The following is a 19,637-nucleotide window of genomic DNA, read 5'->3' on the forward strand; positions in this document are numbered from 1 at the left end:
TCTCGCTTCCGACCGGATTGCTCAGGTACTAGTCCAAGTGCGGCCGCTTGCTCCACGCGGAACAGGTGTTCGGCGGAATGCCTGAGAGAGATGTGATAGCCTACGTGACACGGACTTAGCTGGATTTGCCTAAGTCGTGCGGCACCCTTGCGTGTCCGTCCGCAAGGGTCAGCCTCCCCGAAGCCTCCCATTGTCCCTTAGGACCAACCAAAGAGAGAACGGGTTAAAAAGAACGCCTCAATCGGGATCCATAAGCAGACATGTCCGAAAAACACTTTATAGACAATGCAAATTACAAACAGACTTTACAAGCTCTGAACAGTGGCACAACAAAGGGTAAAATGGTCCATTACAGACCGAAAAGCTCTCACACGTGTCCACATGACACAACCTTTATTTACAAGCCTAAAGAGGCCACCAACCCAACTAAAATGGGACTATTAAGCCTTCGGCCGCCCCTTTACATGCTGTACAAGGCATGAACATGCCAAAAGACACGGACATACATAAGCATTACATCAAACACCCTGTTTCAAAGTTTGTCCGTGACATTCTCCCCCACTTATCCCTTCGACGTCCTCGTCGAAGCCTTTGTGAACACTGCAACTCTTCGCCTTTGCTGAGTCTTCAATCTTCTGCTCCAGCTGCAATGCGCCTCCTGGCTCCCAGCTGCTCTCCGCTGCTGTTTCTGAGTAGTCGAACCTTTGATCCGCCATGCTGCTTCAACTCGCCAATGACTCTGACTCTGGTGTGGGGTTGGCTGAGTTGTATTGATCCTCGTTGATTCCTGCGGATCCACCAAATGAAGGAAAAGACCATCCTTACTGCGCCAGTCTCTCAAAATTTCCACATGCTGCTTGAACTGGGTGGATGCTTGTTGGAGCTTTAACGAGCATCGCCTCGTAAACTTCTGAAGTCTTGGGTCCTTCCTCCACAAAATCTGCTCATTGACTCTTCTTTCGGTTAGTTGTCACATCCAAGTAGGTTCGCATCACTTCCGCTTTCGATTGGCATTTCGTTGGGAAATGAAGCGGACAATCTACTCTCAGTAGCACTGATCACCGTCGGTGAGGATTTGACAACTATTGTCTTCCATTATCTTCGAAGGGTCTTTGAACTTGTGCAGAGCTCCTCTGCTGGATAGATAAGAGAACTGGGGTACTCGGTTTCGTCCCTTTCTCTTAAGAGTTGAGAAGGCAAAGGTTACTTGACTTCGCCCGCCTCCTCGAGGTTGTACTTCACGCATCGAGCTGGTTACTGGCCTTCGCCTGCTCTTTGCTCACACTTCTGAAGCACTTGAAGTGTTTGCACTCCTTGCGTTGAGTTAGCTACTGTGATTCACCTTCTCAATGCCATCGAACTTCTGGAATGCTGGAAGTTTTCACCCCAACTTGAAGTAATTCTCTAATAGATGAGGTCGCCTCTGGGATTGTACCGTCTTCTCCATCAGCCTTGCCGCCTACTCCACTGAGTAGCAAAGGTACAGCACCGCGTATTGCCTGCTTCGTTCCTTGGTCGTGCACTCTTGCATGACCCGAAGTCCTTCACTTACGGCTATCTTGATGAGAAACTTGTTGACACCGGTCTTACGAAGTTTCTTGGCCTCTGCCCTTCAGCCCTGTCTCGGTACTTGGAGATTGCCTCTGCCTGCTCCACCTCCTCGGCCCCTTTCACGACCAAGCGCTCTCCCTCCATGAGAGCAAGGGATCAATGACTTTCACGGAAGTCCTGCCTCTGCGGTACCATGGCGCTGCCATGCCCATGGCCCTACTATCCGTCGTCTCGCATCTGCATCCCTTTTCTTCACGATCAGTCGATATGTCTCCGTGGCACTCCTCTGAGTCCACCTCCATTCTAACTGATGCTTGATTTTGGGTAGCTAAGTCCCTCTGGACTCGTCGTCGCTTCCTCGCCCCTTTCGACCCCCTGCTTCAACACCTCTGTGTTCTCCAAGCAGTCTGTTTGGTCGATGGAAAGACAGACTGCAACTCCCATGCATGGCCTCTGCCATCGCGTTGTAGGGTTTGCACCAATTCTGTTCTCCTTAGCTTCCTTGGTAGCAACGTTCGCTTACTCGACCTTGTCCTCTGACCTGTCGGGCTCCCTTAAGCGAATATAAGCTCTAGAGCAGTCCAACTCTCCAGCAACTTCGATCATACCTCTGCATGATCAAGTCCCTCCCATGGGACTCACTGGTACTTGCATTCGAACTTTTCCCTTGGTGGAACCCAGCCCCCATATGCTGATGACCAAGGTTTTCATCCGATGCAAAAATTCGGTGCACGCCCGGAAGACCCGCCTCTGCGGTACCATGGCCTTCACTCCATGAATCCATAGTCCTTCTTGCCGTCGTGTTGTTCACCAAAGCGGAGCTCCCAGTAGCTCCCGATCATACCTCCATATGATCTCATCCCTCACGGGGCTCTGTTGTGTGTATCGCATTGCCACGAATTGTTCCACCACGATCCGCTGCACCATGTCGCCTCCTGGTGACATCTCCATTGCATTCTGATCCTTGTGGAATAAACTCGAATTGTGAACCCTCCATGTGTGGCCTCTGCCAATACATCGCAGGGCCACCTCCATCTTCGATTTTGTTCGCTCCTTTGGCAATCGACCTTCATCCACCCACTCTTGGGTCACACCTAGATGAAGCACTGCTCTAGGACAGTCCGTCGCCTAGTAGCTCCCGAAGTCCACCGACTTCAATGTAGTTTGTGCACCATTGTCTGGATCCTGGGCCTCTGCCCCTACCAGCACAATCTCCGCTGCGCACTGCTTCCTTCATAGCAACTCGAATGACAACACTGTGGCATATTCTTCAAGAGTATCTGCCTCTGCATCCTCTTGCCCCGTGCTAAGGCCTTCTGAACCCAACTTCGCCTCCGCAAATTGAGTCGCCTTAGTTCCTCCATCAAATGCTCCTCCGAGATAAGGTGCATGTGCCCAGAAGCTCCCTTCGTCTTTGGCACCATGCAAGATGAGTCCGCTCCGTCAGAATGAAGGACCCATGGAACAATATGATCCTACTCTTGCCTCTGCAAGAGTTCATGTCTTTGACCTCTGTCTAAGGAAAGCACTATGCTTCTGTTCCATGTTCCAACTTCTCCGCTGGCTCCCTTCATGCGGCTTGGTAGCCCCCAAGTTACCCCCAAGTTGCTCCGCTCCTCGTTTTTGCATTGAGTTGATGGTGGCCCTCACGCCCACCATTCCATGGGTCAGCCCTCCCTTGAGTCCGATCTCCACATCGACTCCAAGTGTGCCTTCATTTAAGTTGCTTTAGGTCGCTCCCCCACTTGATCTCGCAATGCATCCACCAATGCATTCTCTCGAGCGAGATCATGCGACAACTCCTCGCTGCTTGCTCGGTCCATTGAGCTTCGTGGAGTTGTTGTTTGTGAGGTACTCCTCCTCAACATGTGAAGTCCGTCTCACATGATTCTCCCTCTGGAGAGCCGGGACTTATCCCTCCTGGATAACTATCCCGTTGGAGCAACATCTCTCTTCGTTTTGGAGACCACCATCCCCTTGGACTACTCCGATCTGCTGAACAAACTGTGCATTGTTCTGCCTCCTGCAAACGCACTTGCTAGATTGCGACTCCCCGTCAATACAGCCACCGCTGCACCCCTCAAGGCCTAGCAATATGCTGAACTCGTTGCACACTTCAGCCTCCTCCGGACGTATCCTTCGCATGCCAAAGAGAAAGTTTCAATGCTCCATGGCGCCGAGTCTCGACCGCCTTGGGATGGCCACGAACATTCCATCGTCCGCATACAAGCCCATGCATGAGTACCGAATTCTTCGAGTTAGCAATTCCCCTCACCTCTGTGAGCTTTGCACAACTCTTTCGGTCGCTGAGCAACTCATTCCACTTTGCATGGTCTCGACCTTTGCCAAGCGCCTCGCTTGCCTTGAGCACCATCAAGTAAAGTTGTCAACGTTGAGCCGTAGCTCAAACTCAGCCATCCCAACTTTTGTGCGCTCCAAATTCTTCCAGGCTTGCCTGTTCTCGTGGTGCCTCTTGAGCGAAGGGTTGGCCATTCCTCTGAATGCCAAACTCAGATGCCCGCTCCTCTGAGCGACTCCTTTTCCCTACATCTCCATGCCCGTTTTCCCCCAAACGGTCGCGCGTGTGCTGACTGCCCTCAACGCAGCCCCACTAGGTCCCCCACGTTTGCATGCTAAGTGTTTCTATGAGTGCTTGTCCCGCTCTGATACCATATGACACGGACTTAGCTAGATTTGCCTAAGTCATGCGGCACCCTTGCGTGTCCGTCCGCAAGGGTCAGCCTCCCCGAAGCCTCCCATTGTCCCTTAGGACCAACCAAAGAGAGAACGGGTTAAAAAGAACGCCTCAATCGGGATCCACAAGCAGACATGTCCGAAAAAACACTTTATAGACAATGCAAATTACAAACAGACTTTACAAGCTCTGAACAGTGGCACAATAAAGGGTAAAATGGTCCATTACAGACCGAAAAGCTCTCACACGTGTCCACATAACACAATCTTTATTTACAAGCCTAAAGAGGCCACCAACCCAACTAAAATGGGACTATTAAGCCTTCGGCCGCCCCTTTACATGCTGTACAAGGCATGAACATGCCAAAAGACACGGACATGCATAAGCATTACATCAAACACCCTGTTTCAAAGTTTGTCCATGACATACGGTTAGATGCGTCGAGACTCGTCGAGCAAGAAAAGAGGATGGATGTTAAATGGATCTGATAACCGAAACCCACATCCGAATCCTTCTCGAGATTCGGGTACTCAGATATGAACCGATCCTTCGACCCAATATATACAAACCCGAATACCAAATCTTGCGTTTCTTTAGCGGAGTCGGGGATGGATCGTGGATCCAATAAGGCGAACAGGCTCCGGTGCAATGTGTCTTCTAGAAAATTTTTGACTCCATTGGTTCGGCTGCGATTAAGAAGATGCGTACGGTCCATATTGATTTGTTTGGTCCGATCATAAACGTACACGTCAAGAAAACCATTGTTTATGGAGAACCACCAGTCCTCTCCGTCTCTCTCTCTCTCGGACACGTCAAGAAAACCATTGTTTATCGAGAACCACCAGTCCTCTTCGTCTCTCTCTCTCTCTCTCTCTCTCTGGAGTTGACTTTGGTGCTGCGTCCACCATCTCAGTTCTCAGCAGTTGCAGAAATGGCCGCTGCCACTGATCCTCTTCTGACTCCTCACAAGATGGGAAAGTTCCATTTATCTCACAGGTAATTTAGGGACGTAGACATGACTTCTTCTATCTGTAAACTCTGTTGATCTCGTGTTTGGATTTGCTGGTTGATTTTGGTTTATGTGTTGTGTTCTCTTTAATTTGTTTCAAATTCGTCGGTCAATATTGTTCATAGAAATACCAAGAACTTTAGGAACTAGTTGATGAATCCAAGTATCAATTTTTTTTATTTTTTATTCTCATAGTTTTGAGACTTATTGATGGAACTTTTGCTATTGTTGCCGCTGCGACGATGACGACGGCAATAGAGAAGAAAGCTGTAGCAATGGAAAAAGCTATAGCAATGCTATCACAGAGGAATAAGCTACAGCAGAGGAATAAGCTGTAGTAGAGGAGGATGTTATAACATAGGAGAAAGTTGAGGAGAGGTGACAGATGAGAATGTTAGTTTGGCAAGTCTCATAGTCCCACATCGAGAAAATCAGGCTTGTTATCTCCTATTGGAACTATAAATAAGGGCATGGGCTTTGAAGTCAGATACATCACAAGAGGCACCATAAAAAAAATCTAAGTGTTTGCTTTGGGTTTAATCCACACTCAGTTAAATAGTTTGAGCTTATACTTTGGGTTTTTTCTTGTTTAGTATTTTCGGGTGTTTTATAGCCTAGGAACATCTTCCTAAGGCATTTCAAGACGGAGTTAATTTGGCACTACAGGGAGTTGAGAACATTTCAGATGGTACGTCAAAGGAAGATCTTGCGGGTATGGATAAAAAGGCCCGATACAATATTATTCTAAATCTCTCTAACGAGACTTTACGGGAGGTAGCTACGGAGACTACGGTTAAGAGTATGTGGGACAAGCTTAAAGCCTTGTATATGAAGAGGACAATGAAGAATCGTCTCTACTTGAAATAGAGTTTGCATATGCTTTAGATGATTGAAGGTAAATTTGATTGAAGGACAATGATTGAAGGACAATGAAGAGGACAATGAAGAATCATCTATACTTTCACATCTTGATAAATTTGATTCCTTGGTTATGGATTTGGAGAATATAGATGCAAAAATTGATGATGGGGATAAAGCCCTATTACTTTTGTGTTCTCTTTCCCAATCTTTTAAGCATTTCCGTGATACTATGATTTATGAAAAGTAACAATTTCGTATCAGGAAATTAAATCTGCATTAAAATCTAAGGAGCAGATAGACAGGGATATCACTAGGGAAAGTAGAGAGAATTAGGCTGAATGTTTGATTGTTAGGGGGAGAACAGATAAAAGAGAATTTGACAATAGTATATCTAAATCTAGATATAAATCCAGACATAGAAATTTGGAATGCAGATATTGTCATAAAATGGGGCACATTAAGGCTGATTATTTTAAATTAAAAAATAAATTAAAGCAAAAGGAAAAAATTATTGAGAAAACTACTGAATCCGTTGAAGTTAGTCTAGTAGCTGATGAGAATGATGAAAATATTTTCTTTGCTACTGATGACAGGACGAGGTCTAAAAATGAATGGATTTTAAATTCAGATTATTCTTATCACATGTGTCCTAATAGAGATTTGTTTTTCACATATGAATCTTGTAATGGTGGAATTGTTTTGATGGGCAATAATACAACATGTGATGTTGTTGGTAGAGGAATAATTCAAATTAAAATGCATGATGGTATTGTGAGGACGCTCACTAATGTTACATATGTTCTTGATTTAAAAAAGAATCTCATCTCTTTAGGCACCCTAGAGGCCCTTGGGTGTAAATACACAACTGAAGGTGAAGTTATGAAAGTTTCTATAAGTGCTCTTGTTGTTATGAAAGCTTGTAGGTCTGGTAGCTTATATATTTTACAGGGAACTACTGTTACAGGCTCAGTTGTAGTCTCATCATCATTATTGTCTGATTCTGACATTACCAAATTATGACATATGCGTTTGAGTTATATAAGCGAAAAAGGTTTGAGCATATTGAGCAAAAGAGGTCTACTTTGTAGACAGAGTACTAGGCCACTAGATTTTTGTGAACACTACATTTTTGGAAAGTAGAAAAGAGTCAGCTTCAATTCTTCGGCAGTTCACAAAACGAAAGGTACTCTTTACTATATTCATTCAGACCTTTGGGGTCTAGCTCATGTTCAGTTTAAGGGTGGTGCCAGGTATATGTTGACTTTCATTGACGATTATTCCAGGAAAGTTTGGATTTATTTTCTGAAGCATAAAAATGATATTTTTCTAACCTTTAAACAATGGAAGGCTTTGATTGAGAAGCAAATAGGTAAACAGATTAAGCGACTTCGAACAAATAATGTCATGGAATTTTGTGAACATGACTTTAATGAATTCTGCAAAAATAAAGGAATCGTTCGGCATCGCACTGTTAGGATGACGCCTCAACAAAATGGTGTGGCCGAACGTATTAACAGAACACTCTTGGAGAGAGCAAGGTGTATGATCTCAAATGCAAGGTTGACAAAGGACTTTTGGGCAGAGGCGATTAATATGGCCTGTTACGTTGTCAACCGCGCTCCTTTTGCAACACTTAACTTTAAAACTCCGGAGGAAGTTTGGTCAGGTACTCCTGTTGATTACTCTGATTTAAAAATTTTTGGGTGTCCAGCATACATGCATGTAAATGAAAGAAAATTAGAGCCTCGAGCTAAAAAATGTATTTTCCTTGGATATGCTTCTGGGATGAAAGGATACAGATTATAGTGTTCTGATCCCAAATCCTCAAAATTTGTAATCAGTAGATATGTTACTTTTTATGAATTGTCTATGTTATCTTTAAAAGAAGATTCTACTAGTAGTACAAATGACAGTGCGCAGAAGTAGGTGGAGCTTGAGATTGGTAGTTCAGATTCTTTTAAGTCGAACTCTTCTACTCAAAGAATGCCAATAGGTGGTCCCGAGTCTACTGACGCAGATAATCCAAAGGAAGAACAATATTTCATAGCCAAGGATAGACCACGGAGAGATATTCGACCACCACAAAGATATGCAAATTTTGTTGCATATGCTTTGTCTGTTGCAGAAGAAACAAGTGAAGTTGGTGAGCCTACTACCTACTTAGATGCAGTTTCTTATGATAATTCCGCTAAGTGGTTGATTGCAAAGAATGAAGAAATAGAATCTCTCCATCAGAATAGAATTTGGGATCTTGTGAAGCCGCCTTCGGGTAAGAAAATTGTTGGATGCAAATGTGATACTATTGCTGAGGGAAAAGTCCTTGTTCAAAAAATTCATACGAAGGACAATCCAGCTGATATGCTTACGAAGCCTCTTCCGGTTTACAAGTTCAAGCAGTGCTTGGACTTGGTTGGTGTTCATTGTTGGTGATTGCCCGTTGGGGCTTTTATGAAGAAGGTGGAGCAAGTTTTGTTGGGACATGTCAAGGTGGAGATTTGTTAGTTTGGCAAGTCTCATAGTCCCACATTAGGAAAACCAGACTTGTTATCTTCTATTGGAACTATAAATAAGGGCTTGGGCTTTGAAGTCAGATACACCACAAGAAAAACCTAAGTGTTTGATTTGGGCTTAGGTCCACACTCAGTTAAATAGTTTGGGCTTATGCTTTGGGTTTTTTCTTGTTTAGTATTTTTGGGTATTTTATGGCCTAGGAACATCTTCTTAAGGCATTTGTAATAGTCTCTTTTATAGTAGTGATTTGCTCCTCTTTCGTCCGTGGATGTAGGTCAAGGTTAATTGACCGAACCATGTAAATCTGGTGTTCTTGTTGCTTTTATCTTTTCGCTTTATTGTCTTTGTTGGGTTGTCAAAATTACCCTTTGGTAAATTTCCTAAGGCTAGCTCTAACAAACTGGTATCAAAGCCTGGTTTCTGGATCGTTTGGAAACGATGACAATAACAAAGATTGTTGTCGAGAAATTCGATAGAAATGTCAACTTCGGCATGTGGCAACTCAAGTTAGAGGCCATTCTGATTTAAGACAGAGTTGATTTGGCACTACAGGGAACTAAGAACATTCCAGATGGTACGTCAAAGAAAGATCTTACGAGTATGGATAAGAAGGCCCGATCTAGTATTATTCTAAATCTCTCTGACGAGGTTTTACGGGAGGTAGCTACGGAGACTACGGCTAAGAGTTTGTTGGACAAGCTTAAAGCCTTGTATATGAAGAGGACAGTGGAGAATCGTCTCTACTTGAAGTAGAGTTTGCATATACTTCAGATGATTAAAGGTATATATATACTCTCACATCTTGATAAATTTGATTCCTTGGTTATGGATTTGGAGAATATAGATGCAAAAATTGATGATGAGGATAAAGCCCTATTACTTTTGTGTTCTCTTCCCCAATCTTTTAAGCATTTTCGTGATACTATGATTTATGGAAAAGAAATAATTTCGTATCAGGAAATTAAATCTGCACTAAAATCTAAGGAGCAGATAGATAGGGATATCACTGGCGAAAGTAGAGAGAATCAGGCTGAAAGTCTGAATGTTAGGGGGAGAACAGATAAAAGGGAATTTGACAGTAGTAGATCTAAATCTAGATAAATCCAGACATAGAAATTTGGAGTGTAGATATTGTCAAAAAATGGGGCACATTAAGGCTGATTGTTTTAAATTGAAAAATAAATTAAAGCAAAAGGAAAATTTTGTTGAGAAAACTACTTAATCCGCTGAAGCTAGTGTAGCAGCTGATGAGAATGATGGAAATATTTTCTTTGTTACTGATGACAAGACAAGGTCTAAAAATGAATGGATTTTAGATTCAAGTTGTTCTTATCATATGTTTCCTAATAGAGATTTGTTTTCCACCCTAGAGGCCCTTGGGTGTAAATACATAGCTGAAGGTGGAGTTATGAAAGTTTCTAGTAGTGCTCTTGTTGTTATAAAAGCTTGTAGGTCTGGTAGCTTAGGATTCTGATTTGACTCAGCATATTTGTTATAAAATTCTCCTCTTCCAAATCTAATAATTTTAATTTTTTTAACTCATTATCTCTCGAATTCATTTATATGCATCTCAAGAGTGATAACTATAATATCATTCATTTTTTGAATTATTTACGATGCCTATATTTTTTATTATTTTAATATGAGAATTATTTAATATTTTTATTAAATAATTTTATATCGAAAGAGACTTAATTATGAATCCTAAAAATTGAATATAATTTGTGAAAGATTTATATTAAGTTAAAAAAAAAGATAGAAATGTGTATCACTAGCTAATTTAAGGAATGTGCCACTTGTACTTGTTATATTGATGACACTTATACTCTTTTGATGTATGCTTACCATTTTATTATCTTTATATTGATTAAACCTAAGTAAATTAGAGTAGATAACTTATCAAATGAGAACCTTGTTGCAACCCATCTTTGACTAGAGAAGAGAAAATTGAAGGAGAAGAAATGTTGCTAGGTTTTGGATCAATTCTTTGGGATTAAATTATTCTAAGACAAGTGTACTAACCCATCCTATAGAGATTTCTATCATTAATTTTTTCTTATTTATGAGAAATTTATATAGTCTTATCTTTTCTAATGGCATTAATCCTATTTGAGCTACAAAATTGCTAATATAAAAATTTTAAGAATTCTGATCTATTTGCTTTGTTTTAATTATAATATTTTGATTTAGACAAAACTTAATTCTTTAGAAACTAAACTCTTATATGTGGAATGCAAATGCCTACCTAAAGGTTTATTTCTTTTGATTAATTAGATTTTATAAAATAGAGATAATATTTTCTGATCACTTTATACTAAATCTCTTATAACTTTATGTGGACAACTCCAATTTGTACAAAAATTACTTGATCATAAAGTAGACTTATATATCTTTCAAATGATATCTTTTTTCAGTAAATTAGAGTATGATTGATTATCTAAATATCTTATGTAATGTATCTCATAGATTCTACTTGTACATATTTATTTTCAAATTTACCTATTTTTATTTTTACCTTTTTGAACTTGATTTCAACTAAAATTCTTCTCTCAATTGAGCCTGTTTTAAATTTTGCATCTCTTAATTAACTTTTACAATGTCCTTTTATACTATGACATTTATGAGATAATATGAATTTTTACTAATAATAAGAAAGAGAGATATGTGTAGAGCTTGTGATGCTCTTATCGATCATGGTGACTTCATCCAAATGTATACGAATGGAGCTCCCAAACTTGGGAGATTATGAATGGTTATGCAAAAATGGATGGATAATGCAATATTATGATCCCACTTCACCCTTTATGTTTCTTTGACATATATATATATATATATATATATATATATATATATATATATATATATATATATATATATATATATATATATATGTTCTTATGTATGTTGGGAAATCTAGACAGAGCATCACATGAGCAGCGGAAGAACAGAAAAAGTAAAATCTAAGATTTTTTATAGAAAAAAGTTCTTATCGTGCGAAGATTGGTGCGTAAAACAAAATATAAAATAAAAAATCACATATATCAAGTAAGATTTGTTACATACAAAGATTGTATATCCATAAAAAAATTCAGATCCGTAGAAATGGATGAAGGAGGTCAATTGCCCTCCTCTCTGGTAGTGATCCACATGATAGATGCGGCGAAGATGCTCCTTAAATCGTTGCTGATCTTCCTCTCTACGTACACCACGTGATTAAGAAGGGACCAACCCTTCTTGTTGTCCAAATACCTTAAATGGGGTTGTTGATCGAGGATGAGAGGGAGGGAGGAGAATTTGAGGTGGCAGCCAAAAAGGGTCTAGCATATGCTCCTTTGGTTCCCTGCTATTTATAGAGGTCTTTGTCAACTTAACTCTAATGGATCCTACCCTATTAGATATTGAATCTTTATCCAAGTCTCTTGGATTAGTGTATCTTTATCCAATAAGATAGGGCTCTAGTGGATATTTCATATACAAACATCTACTTATCGCAATACCTATCATACGTGTGTGACCCTTTAGGCTCAATATTGGGCTGGCTGTGAGTCGTATCTATTAAAACTCCTTTTAACTCAGTGAATTATTGACTCATCGACTACAGACGTACTAGGCCACTACATTATAGTCTCTAAACGATATGAGGGGATCCAATTTGTTGGACATGTCTGTCTTTAGTTACCGTGTATCTATAGTCCTTTATCCATCTAACCCAAAGATCGTATACTGGATACGGTGCTGTTATACTCAATATAGAATTTACTTGAGTCTCGCTATAATCAGATTCTCTCAGAGAAATCCTTCTCTCTCAATTCGAATGACCTTGGTCAAGGATTTGCCTAAACAAGAATACATAAGATATTCCTCTCATGACACTGAAAGTGAATGATTATTTGTTGATACTCAATTGCTTTCGTAAAGTTAGTCATCATTTCCAATAACTAGTTGTGCTAGATCTGAAATTTCCAAACCTATAAGTCTGGTGTCAAAGAATGAAGTACGCCAACAAGACATCCTTAGTGTCTCAATTCTAAGGACTCGCTAAATAATTAGGACTACAGAATCACTATATGATAATAAGGTATTATTAACCATCCAACATTCCATAAGTAGATCAATCAGTTAACTCATTTTCTAATGAGCATGTGCACTGTACCCCTAGTATCCCCACACAAGCAAATATGAGACCAATCGCCTCAATCATATGGATGGGTATACAGTACACCGATCTATCTGATTATCTTGATGTCCATCTCGATTAACTTATGACCGAGATTATTTAGGATCCGTGTTTAAAGGCAAATCGATCGCATTATCATAATTTCATCATGATCCAATTCTCATTGCACAAACTCATGGATATTATAATATATGCAACATGCAATCATAAAGTAAGAAAATGCTAATAATTATAATACATAAAAAAACTACACAATGTGTCACATGTGTCATCACTTACGTGATTGGCTTACAAAGCACATATGATTAGCAATTACAATTAGGTGTTTAATTGGGAACTATGACTTCGGTGTTTAATTGATGTTGGTTGCGACTAGCTAACATCGTTGCAATTGCATTATTGCAGTCGCTAGTCAAAGGCAATAATGTAGTGTCGATCTAAGGCAATGCCATTATCGCAATCGCCATAGGCATCGACACCACTACGTGTGTGGCTACTACTTATGACCAAGGTAGGCTGTCGTAGTGACACTTGGGCTATTACACATACAAAGTAATGCATGCAACCATTGTCGACTATCGCACCCTCTCATTGCCCACAATAGCACCTATACGTAATCCTTGCCCATGACTAGGCCAACGACACTAGAGATCGTCGCCTTTAACAATGTTGTCATCGATAGTAAGCTACCGATGGTAATTCATCGATCAAACATGAGAACCCCAAATCACCCATAAATAGGTGACAAGACGAATGATATAGGAAAGTTGACCGACAACATAAATGAATCATTCAAGCATTGTACAATTATAATCGAATAACACCCTTTCATAAGCATAGGATGCTAATAAATAGATCTAAATATAAAATATATCTGGCATACTTTTATGATATAAGGTATTTGATTTTAAAACATAGCTCTGAAACTAATTGTAAGCAAAAAAACTATAATTATGCTTTTGTTATGTAAAAAATCTTAATACCAGAAATAAAATCAAATAATGATTAATGAATATTATGATTGTGTATATTTCGATATGATTCAGAAAATCTTTATTTAATTTACAAATGCACTATCGTTGGATCCGAAAGCTATAGTGATATCAATACGTAATAAGAACTAAATACACTTTTTTTCTCTCTTCTTATTTTTTATACGACTACTATAAGCAATAGAATATAGACTAATAGAGATTAAAAATAAATCTATAATATCAATTTTTTGTGTTTCATCCCTATAACGTCTTATCCTTTTATATATGAGAGCAAAAAGTATAGGATAATAATTAAAAGAGTCTCTTATATCAAGATCCTCTTCTAAGGAATACTATCATAAGTGGACTTTCTTTTAATTAGTCGATAATCATAATTAAAATCCAATCAGACATATAGTATGTGTTACATAATTAGATGTGATCATATAATCAAACAATAATTTTTTAGATTATTTGAGAAGTTTTAAAAAAATCTATTGGTAATCCTTTTTATTATCTACAATGAATTTTTAATATTTCTAAGATATTCTTCTATAAATGGAAAAAAAAATATTATTAATTTATTATTTAATTTCAACAAATTCTTCCATCTCGTTGTACATAACCAATATATCTTTTTTTCTTTCCCCCCTTTCTTCTTATTCACTTATTTTCCTTATCCTAATCATCAGAACATCTTTATCATCGGTGATATAAAGTAACAAAATAATAATAATCAAATGACACGATTTAAAAATAGAAATACTTTTACATTAGTGACCGAATGTTTTTAGGTCTTAAGGCATTGGGTTATAGGTCCGAAAGATGATATTCTGAATATTTATATAATAATTTAAAAGATATTATCTTTTACATCAATTTGCATCATCTTAGAGATATCAAATTCCAATCCTTTACAAAAAATAAGTTTCATGAAGTAATGATAATTAAGAGGTGAAAAATAAGAATATGATTGATAATTAATGGGTTATATTTAGTAAATTTATATTTTATTATTTTTAATAATTGTGTGGACTAAGGGAACCCTCCAAACAAAAGAAGAAGAAAAATCTGAAGTTGTAATGTTTGGGAGTTTGTTATCATTTTAATTTATCTTGGTCTTCACTTGATCACAGAATTGTGTTGGCCCCATTAACAAGATCAAGATCCTATGGCAATGTCCCCCAACCACATGCTGTCTTATACTACTCCCAGAGAACCACGACCGGTGGCCTTCTGATCAGTGAAGCCGCTTGCGTCTCGGACACTGGTCGAGGGTAAACAGCATCCCTGTCACCTACGGAAAACATGTTCCATCGCTGTGATCTTTATCTGCTTTGGATGGATAGGTACCCCCACACGCCTGGCATATGGACGAAGGAGCATGTGGAGGCATGGAAGCCGATCGTGGATGCCGTGCATGCCAAGGGCGGGATCTTCTTCTGCCAGCTCTGGCACACTGGCAGGGTCTCCAACACTGGTAAGCAGCACGCATGTGATGAACTCAGGAGTATTCGTCTCTTGTGTTTGATCGTTGAGGTGTGTGTTCTCAGGGTATCAGCCTAATGGACAAGATCCCATCTCCTGCACCGACAAGCCGGTGACCTCCGGCTTGCTGCTTGAAGATGAACCCGACGAGAAATTCACTGTTCCCAGGCGATTACGAACGGATGAGATCCCTCGCGTTGTGGATGATTTCAGAAACGCTGCAAGGAATGCCATCGAAGCTGGTAACTTCGAACCATGTTCTTCGGATCGTCTTCATGCATGCATGCGTGCATTAACTCATTGTCGTCTATGCATCGAACAGGTTTCGACGGAGTGGAGATCCACGGAGCGCATGGGTACCTCATCGACCAGTTCCTGAAAGATAGCGTCAACGACCGGACGGACGAGTACGGTGGGAGCTTGGAGAAGCGCTGCCGGTTTGCTTTGGAGGTGGTGGAGGCCGTCGTCGACGAGATCGGAGCTGAGCGAGTGGGGTTACGCCTGTCGCCCTTTGCAGACTACCACGGTTGCTGGGACTCCGACCCTGAGGTTTTGGGGCTCTACCTCGTCCACCAGATCAACAAGCATGGCCTTCTCTACTTGCATATGGTGGAGCCGAGGATGTCCATTGTGGAAGGCAGGCGCCAAATCCCCCACCGGCTTCTGCCGATGAGGAGAGCTTTCAAGGGAACCTTCATCGCTGCCGGCGGATACGACCGTGAGGAAGGCAACAAAGTGGTGGCGGAGGGCTACACGGATCTGGTGGCTTATGGTCGCCTCTTCATCTCCAACCCCGACTTGCCGAGGAGGTTCGAGCTCGACGCGCCTCTGAACGGGTATAACAGGCTCACCTTCTATACTTCTGATCCAGTGGAGGGGTACACAGATTACCCATTTCTTGAGCCTTCGGCCTGAGACTATCTCAAACTGAGTTGACTTTGAATCTTGAGCAATAATTCTTTGTGATGCCGTTGTCATGATGCATTATCGACACTAAAAACAAGCTTGAACATTCTGTAATGGATTAGAGGCTTCGGAAAAGAAGTGAGGTCTTATGTGTAGACAAGCTACAATTCATTTAGAATCTCCAAACATTTAATGTGCTGATTAAGTATACTGAATTAATTGTCCATATCAAATGAAAAATGCCACGAAAACTGGATTTTAACTGCAACAGCTGCTCTTCTGCTCGATGGGTTGACCCTTCATCTGAACAGTGGTAGGTTTGGTATCTGCAGTGTGTTGGTTTCCCATTCTGCAAGGGGACAAGCAAATGTAAGAGCTAAAAAACTCTCGCCTCATGATTCTTGTTCGAGAAATCGGAAAAAATATGCTTCTTTCTTGAGAAGAATGCTTAAACTGTTTGATGTACTATGGAATGGAAGACCAAACATTTGGACTAATTTCTACAACCAGAATGAAACTTGGAGAATTAGAAAAGCCCAAACTTGTGGTAAGGTAAAGCAGCCAACAGTTTGATGTGGAAGAAGACGTGCATTTGATAAAGATGAATCAAGGCTCAGTTATAATACCTTTTCTTAATTTCAGCACACATGGTTAAGAAAGCTTTCTCCACATTGATTGAATCCTTTGCACTCGTCTCAATGAAAGGAATACCAAGTGAATCAGCAAATGCCTGCATTAGACCATGGAAAACAGTAAGCCATCCAGGTCTAAACATGTTGGTTATCTTATCAAGCAACTTTTACTGCCCCTGACGTTCTTTCACCAAGAGATCACCAGGAGATGTAAGCTGAATTGCACATACCAAGCAATCTCATCAACACTTGCTTATAAAGTCACATTATCATTGTACAGTTGTTTTATTTTTCATTTTGGTTTTCAGCAGCTCAGCCACTGCAATGATGCAATAATCCAAACTCAGAAAGAGAACACTTGTTTGTTGGAGATAGTAGATATCATTACCTTTGCCTTTTCAGTTTCCACAATTCTGTCCTCAACCAAATCACATTTGTTTCCAACAAGAAGCTTGCACACACTGTCACTAGCATATCTGTCAATCTCACTTAGCCACTGCTTGATATTGTTGAAACTTTCCATCTCTGTAATGTCATAAACAATCTGGAAAAGGCCTCAAGGCATCAGCAGTAATTAAAACATTATCTCTAAGATCTAAGAACTCACAAGAATCGGTTAAAATTTTAAAGCTAAGAAGTACTTTATTTTGATTAACCAGATAACCCTAAGTGCCATAACCACTTCCTATGCATTTCTGAGTTTGATAGATTATGCAAACTCTGGCGGATAATCCTGGTACCTTATTGAACCAACTCTAGCATAGGCAAGAGTCATAGTGTCCTATAATGGCTGCAAAAGGAAATGACCAATGAACTTTCCACACATAATGGGCAAAACTTTTGCTATTCTAAACTGAAAGTGCCTAAATTGCCTTAATGTTTTAGTTCCATGCTCAGTTTTCCATGACGAAAGGGAATTCATTATAGAGAAATTTTATTTAATAAAAAAATAATTATAAGAAACCATTTAAATATCTGAAGCAAACACAAATAAACAGAAAGGCATTACTACAATAAACAGAATAGCAACTATATTAGAAGAAAGCTCTTACAATGATCCCATGTGCTCCACGGTAATAACTGCTGGTTATGGTCCTGAACCGTTCCTGTCCTGCTGTATCCCACTTCAAGCAAACAAGATCATTGCCTCAAAATGATTGTACTAGACTATAACAAAAAATAACATACTAGTTCTTCTATTGGTTAAGGTAATTTAGAACCAGACTGATCACAGTTCGGCATAAAGTTATGGCACGAAAGTGTGCGAGAATAACAAAGGTTATCCTTCCAAGTAGTGCTTAAAAGTCCATGCTGATTACACATCAGATCACCACATATAACAAAAACAATTTACACTCCAGGTGAATCAACAATAGAAGCATTGTAACTCATGTTCTCAGAGCTTAGGTCTCTTTTCTAATGTTATAGGCTGACATGCAACAAAGATAACTATTTCCAAAGCCACCGTTAACCTGTTAGGATTAGAAAAGTTGTATAATGACTCATAATGATATTCTTCGACTTCTTAATAATCACATAGGCCAAATCGAGAGAGAAATTAACTGCACGTTTAAGACACAGTTAAAGTTTGCAACCTTAAAACTGGGAAACATTAGAAGTTGGAAGTTGAAACCTCCAACATCCACCAGAACTCATAGTTGACATGATGAAAAATGAACTCAACTCTAATGTGTTACTAAAGTATACGACTGACATAGTAAGAATCAGAATTCATCAGTCTCTCACTAAAACGGCAAACAGGAGTCACCAAACAGAGTCTGTGCATAACAAGCTAAAGTCATGCGGTGCGCATGTTTAATGGCATTTTACCAAGGATGATCATGCAATATACGGAGAAATAGTATAATGCCATTGCACTTCAATAACAGCCTTATAACTTAGAAAATCAATAGTTCACAGGGATTTCAGATGGAAAATCCCCACCTAGTGTATTGGTTTTTACCCAAATATATGATGGCATAAAGTATCCAACAACTCATTCTTCAAACTTCCAAAATTAAAAAAACACCTATCTTTTTCAAACAGGCGATCGAATGAAAAAACAAAATCCATCTTCCTCTATTGAAGAAAATAATGAAAATTATTAAATTATTTTGATGAGACATACAATTTGCAGCTTAATTGTCTTTCCATCCAGTTCCACAGTACGAATTTTCTGCAAAGAAAGACAATTGAGCAAACGACCACCAAAAAAATAACATAAAAAAACATATTTTGATGCAAGTTTTCCAGAAGATACACGAGCAACTTACGAAATCAACACCAATGGTGCTGATGTAGCTATCAACGTACGAATCATCCTGAAAAGAAATACCAAAAGCTCATCAGCATGAACAAAAAAAACCAAATCTTTTGAAAACAACAAAGAACATCAACCATATTGCAACAATGAACCCTAGATTTCTAATGGTAGGGAAACATCCAATCTAAAACTCACCGCGAATCTGATGAGAAGACATGACTTTCCGACCGAGGAATCCCCGATCAAGAGGAGCTTGAAGAGGTAATCGCTTTGGGGAAACAGATGGAAACGATCACACCAAGAAACCCAAGAACAATTAGAACAGGGGAGAAAACGACGAACAACGCACAATCGAGGAGCGGACGGAGCGCGATCTTACTATTCGTTGTTCATATCGATGGATTGGGGATAGAAGCCAACACTTGTTCTGCGATCGACGATGAATTGGAGCTCAGATTACAGGATGGGAAGGCGCAAAGGTAAAATGGCGTCTAGCTTTTCTCGGGTTCTTTCCGGCGTCTCGCACTCTTCCCTAAGGAGGAAGCATAGGCAAACAAGCGGTTCTCTTAC

General features: G+C 39.9%; 2 protein-coding genes across 2 annotated transcripts; one reads left to right on the forward strand and one right to left on the reverse strand.

The window, feature by feature from the left end:
* Nucleotides 1-5,052: 5,052 nt before the first annotated feature.
* On the forward strand, nucleotides 5,053-16,387 carry LOC103988052 (12-oxophytodienoate reductase 1). The gene is made up of 5 exons (XM_065187602.1): nucleotides 5,053-5,242; nucleotides 14,915-15,055; nucleotides 15,128-15,258; nucleotides 15,332-15,508; nucleotides 15,589-16,387. Exons 1-5 carry the CDS (start codon nucleotides 5,178-5,180, stop codon nucleotides 16,179-16,181), a joined length of 1,107 nt encoding a protein of 368 aa, XP_065043674.1. The 5' UTR covers nucleotides 5,053-5,177; the 3' UTR covers nucleotides 16,182-16,387.
* Nucleotides 16,299-19,607, reverse strand: LOC135676437 (ras-related protein RABD1-like). The gene is made up of 8 exons (XM_065187604.1): nucleotides 19,447-19,607; nucleotides 19,263-19,335; nucleotides 19,078-19,125; nucleotides 18,933-18,980; nucleotides 17,857-17,928; nucleotides 17,193-17,348; nucleotides 16,799-16,902; nucleotides 16,299-16,521 (listed from the first exon to the last, which is right to left on the reverse strand). The coding sequence occupies exons 1-8, from the start codon at nucleotides 19,458-19,460 to the stop codon at nucleotides 16,431-16,433; spliced, it is 606 nt and encodes a 201-aa protein (XP_065043676.1). The 5' UTR covers nucleotides 19,461-19,607; the 3' UTR covers nucleotides 16,299-16,430.
* Nucleotides 19,608-19,637: the final 30 nt, after the last annotated feature.

This window comes from Musa acuminata, chromosome BXJ1-6, assembly GCF_036884655.1.
Source record: "Musa acuminata AAA Group cultivar baxijiao chromosome BXJ1-6, Cavendish_Baxijiao_AAA, whole genome shotgun sequence".
In the NCBI taxonomy this organism is placed as follows: Eukaryota; Viridiplantae; Streptophyta; class Magnoliopsida; order Zingiberales; family Musaceae; genus Musa; species Musa acuminata.

Excerpts from the sequence above, each read along its gene's own strand:
- LOC103988052 (XM_065187602.1), top strand. The coding sequence starts at position 5,178 with ATGGCCGCTGCCACTGATCCTCTTCTGACTCCTCACAAGATGGGAAAG. Across the intron at positions 15,259-15,331 it reads TGGCAGGGTCTCCAACACTG|GGTATCAGCCTAATGGACAA; the intron begins GTAAGCAGCACG and ends GTGTGTTCTCAG. Across the intron at positions 15,509-15,588 it reads AAGGAATGCCATCGAAGCTG|GTTTCGACGGAGTGGAGATC; the intron begins GTAACTTCGAAC and ends TGCATCGAACAG.
- LOC135676437 (XM_065187604.1), bottom strand. Across the intron at positions 19,126-19,262 it reads GTCTTCTCATCAGATTCGCG|GATGATTCGTACGTTGATAG; the intron begins GTGAGTTTTAGA and ends ATTTCTTTTCAG. Across the intron at positions 18,981-19,077 it reads GCACCATTGGTGTTGATTTC|AAAATTCGTACTGTGGAACT; the intron begins GTAAGTTGCTCG and ends CTTTCTTTGCAG.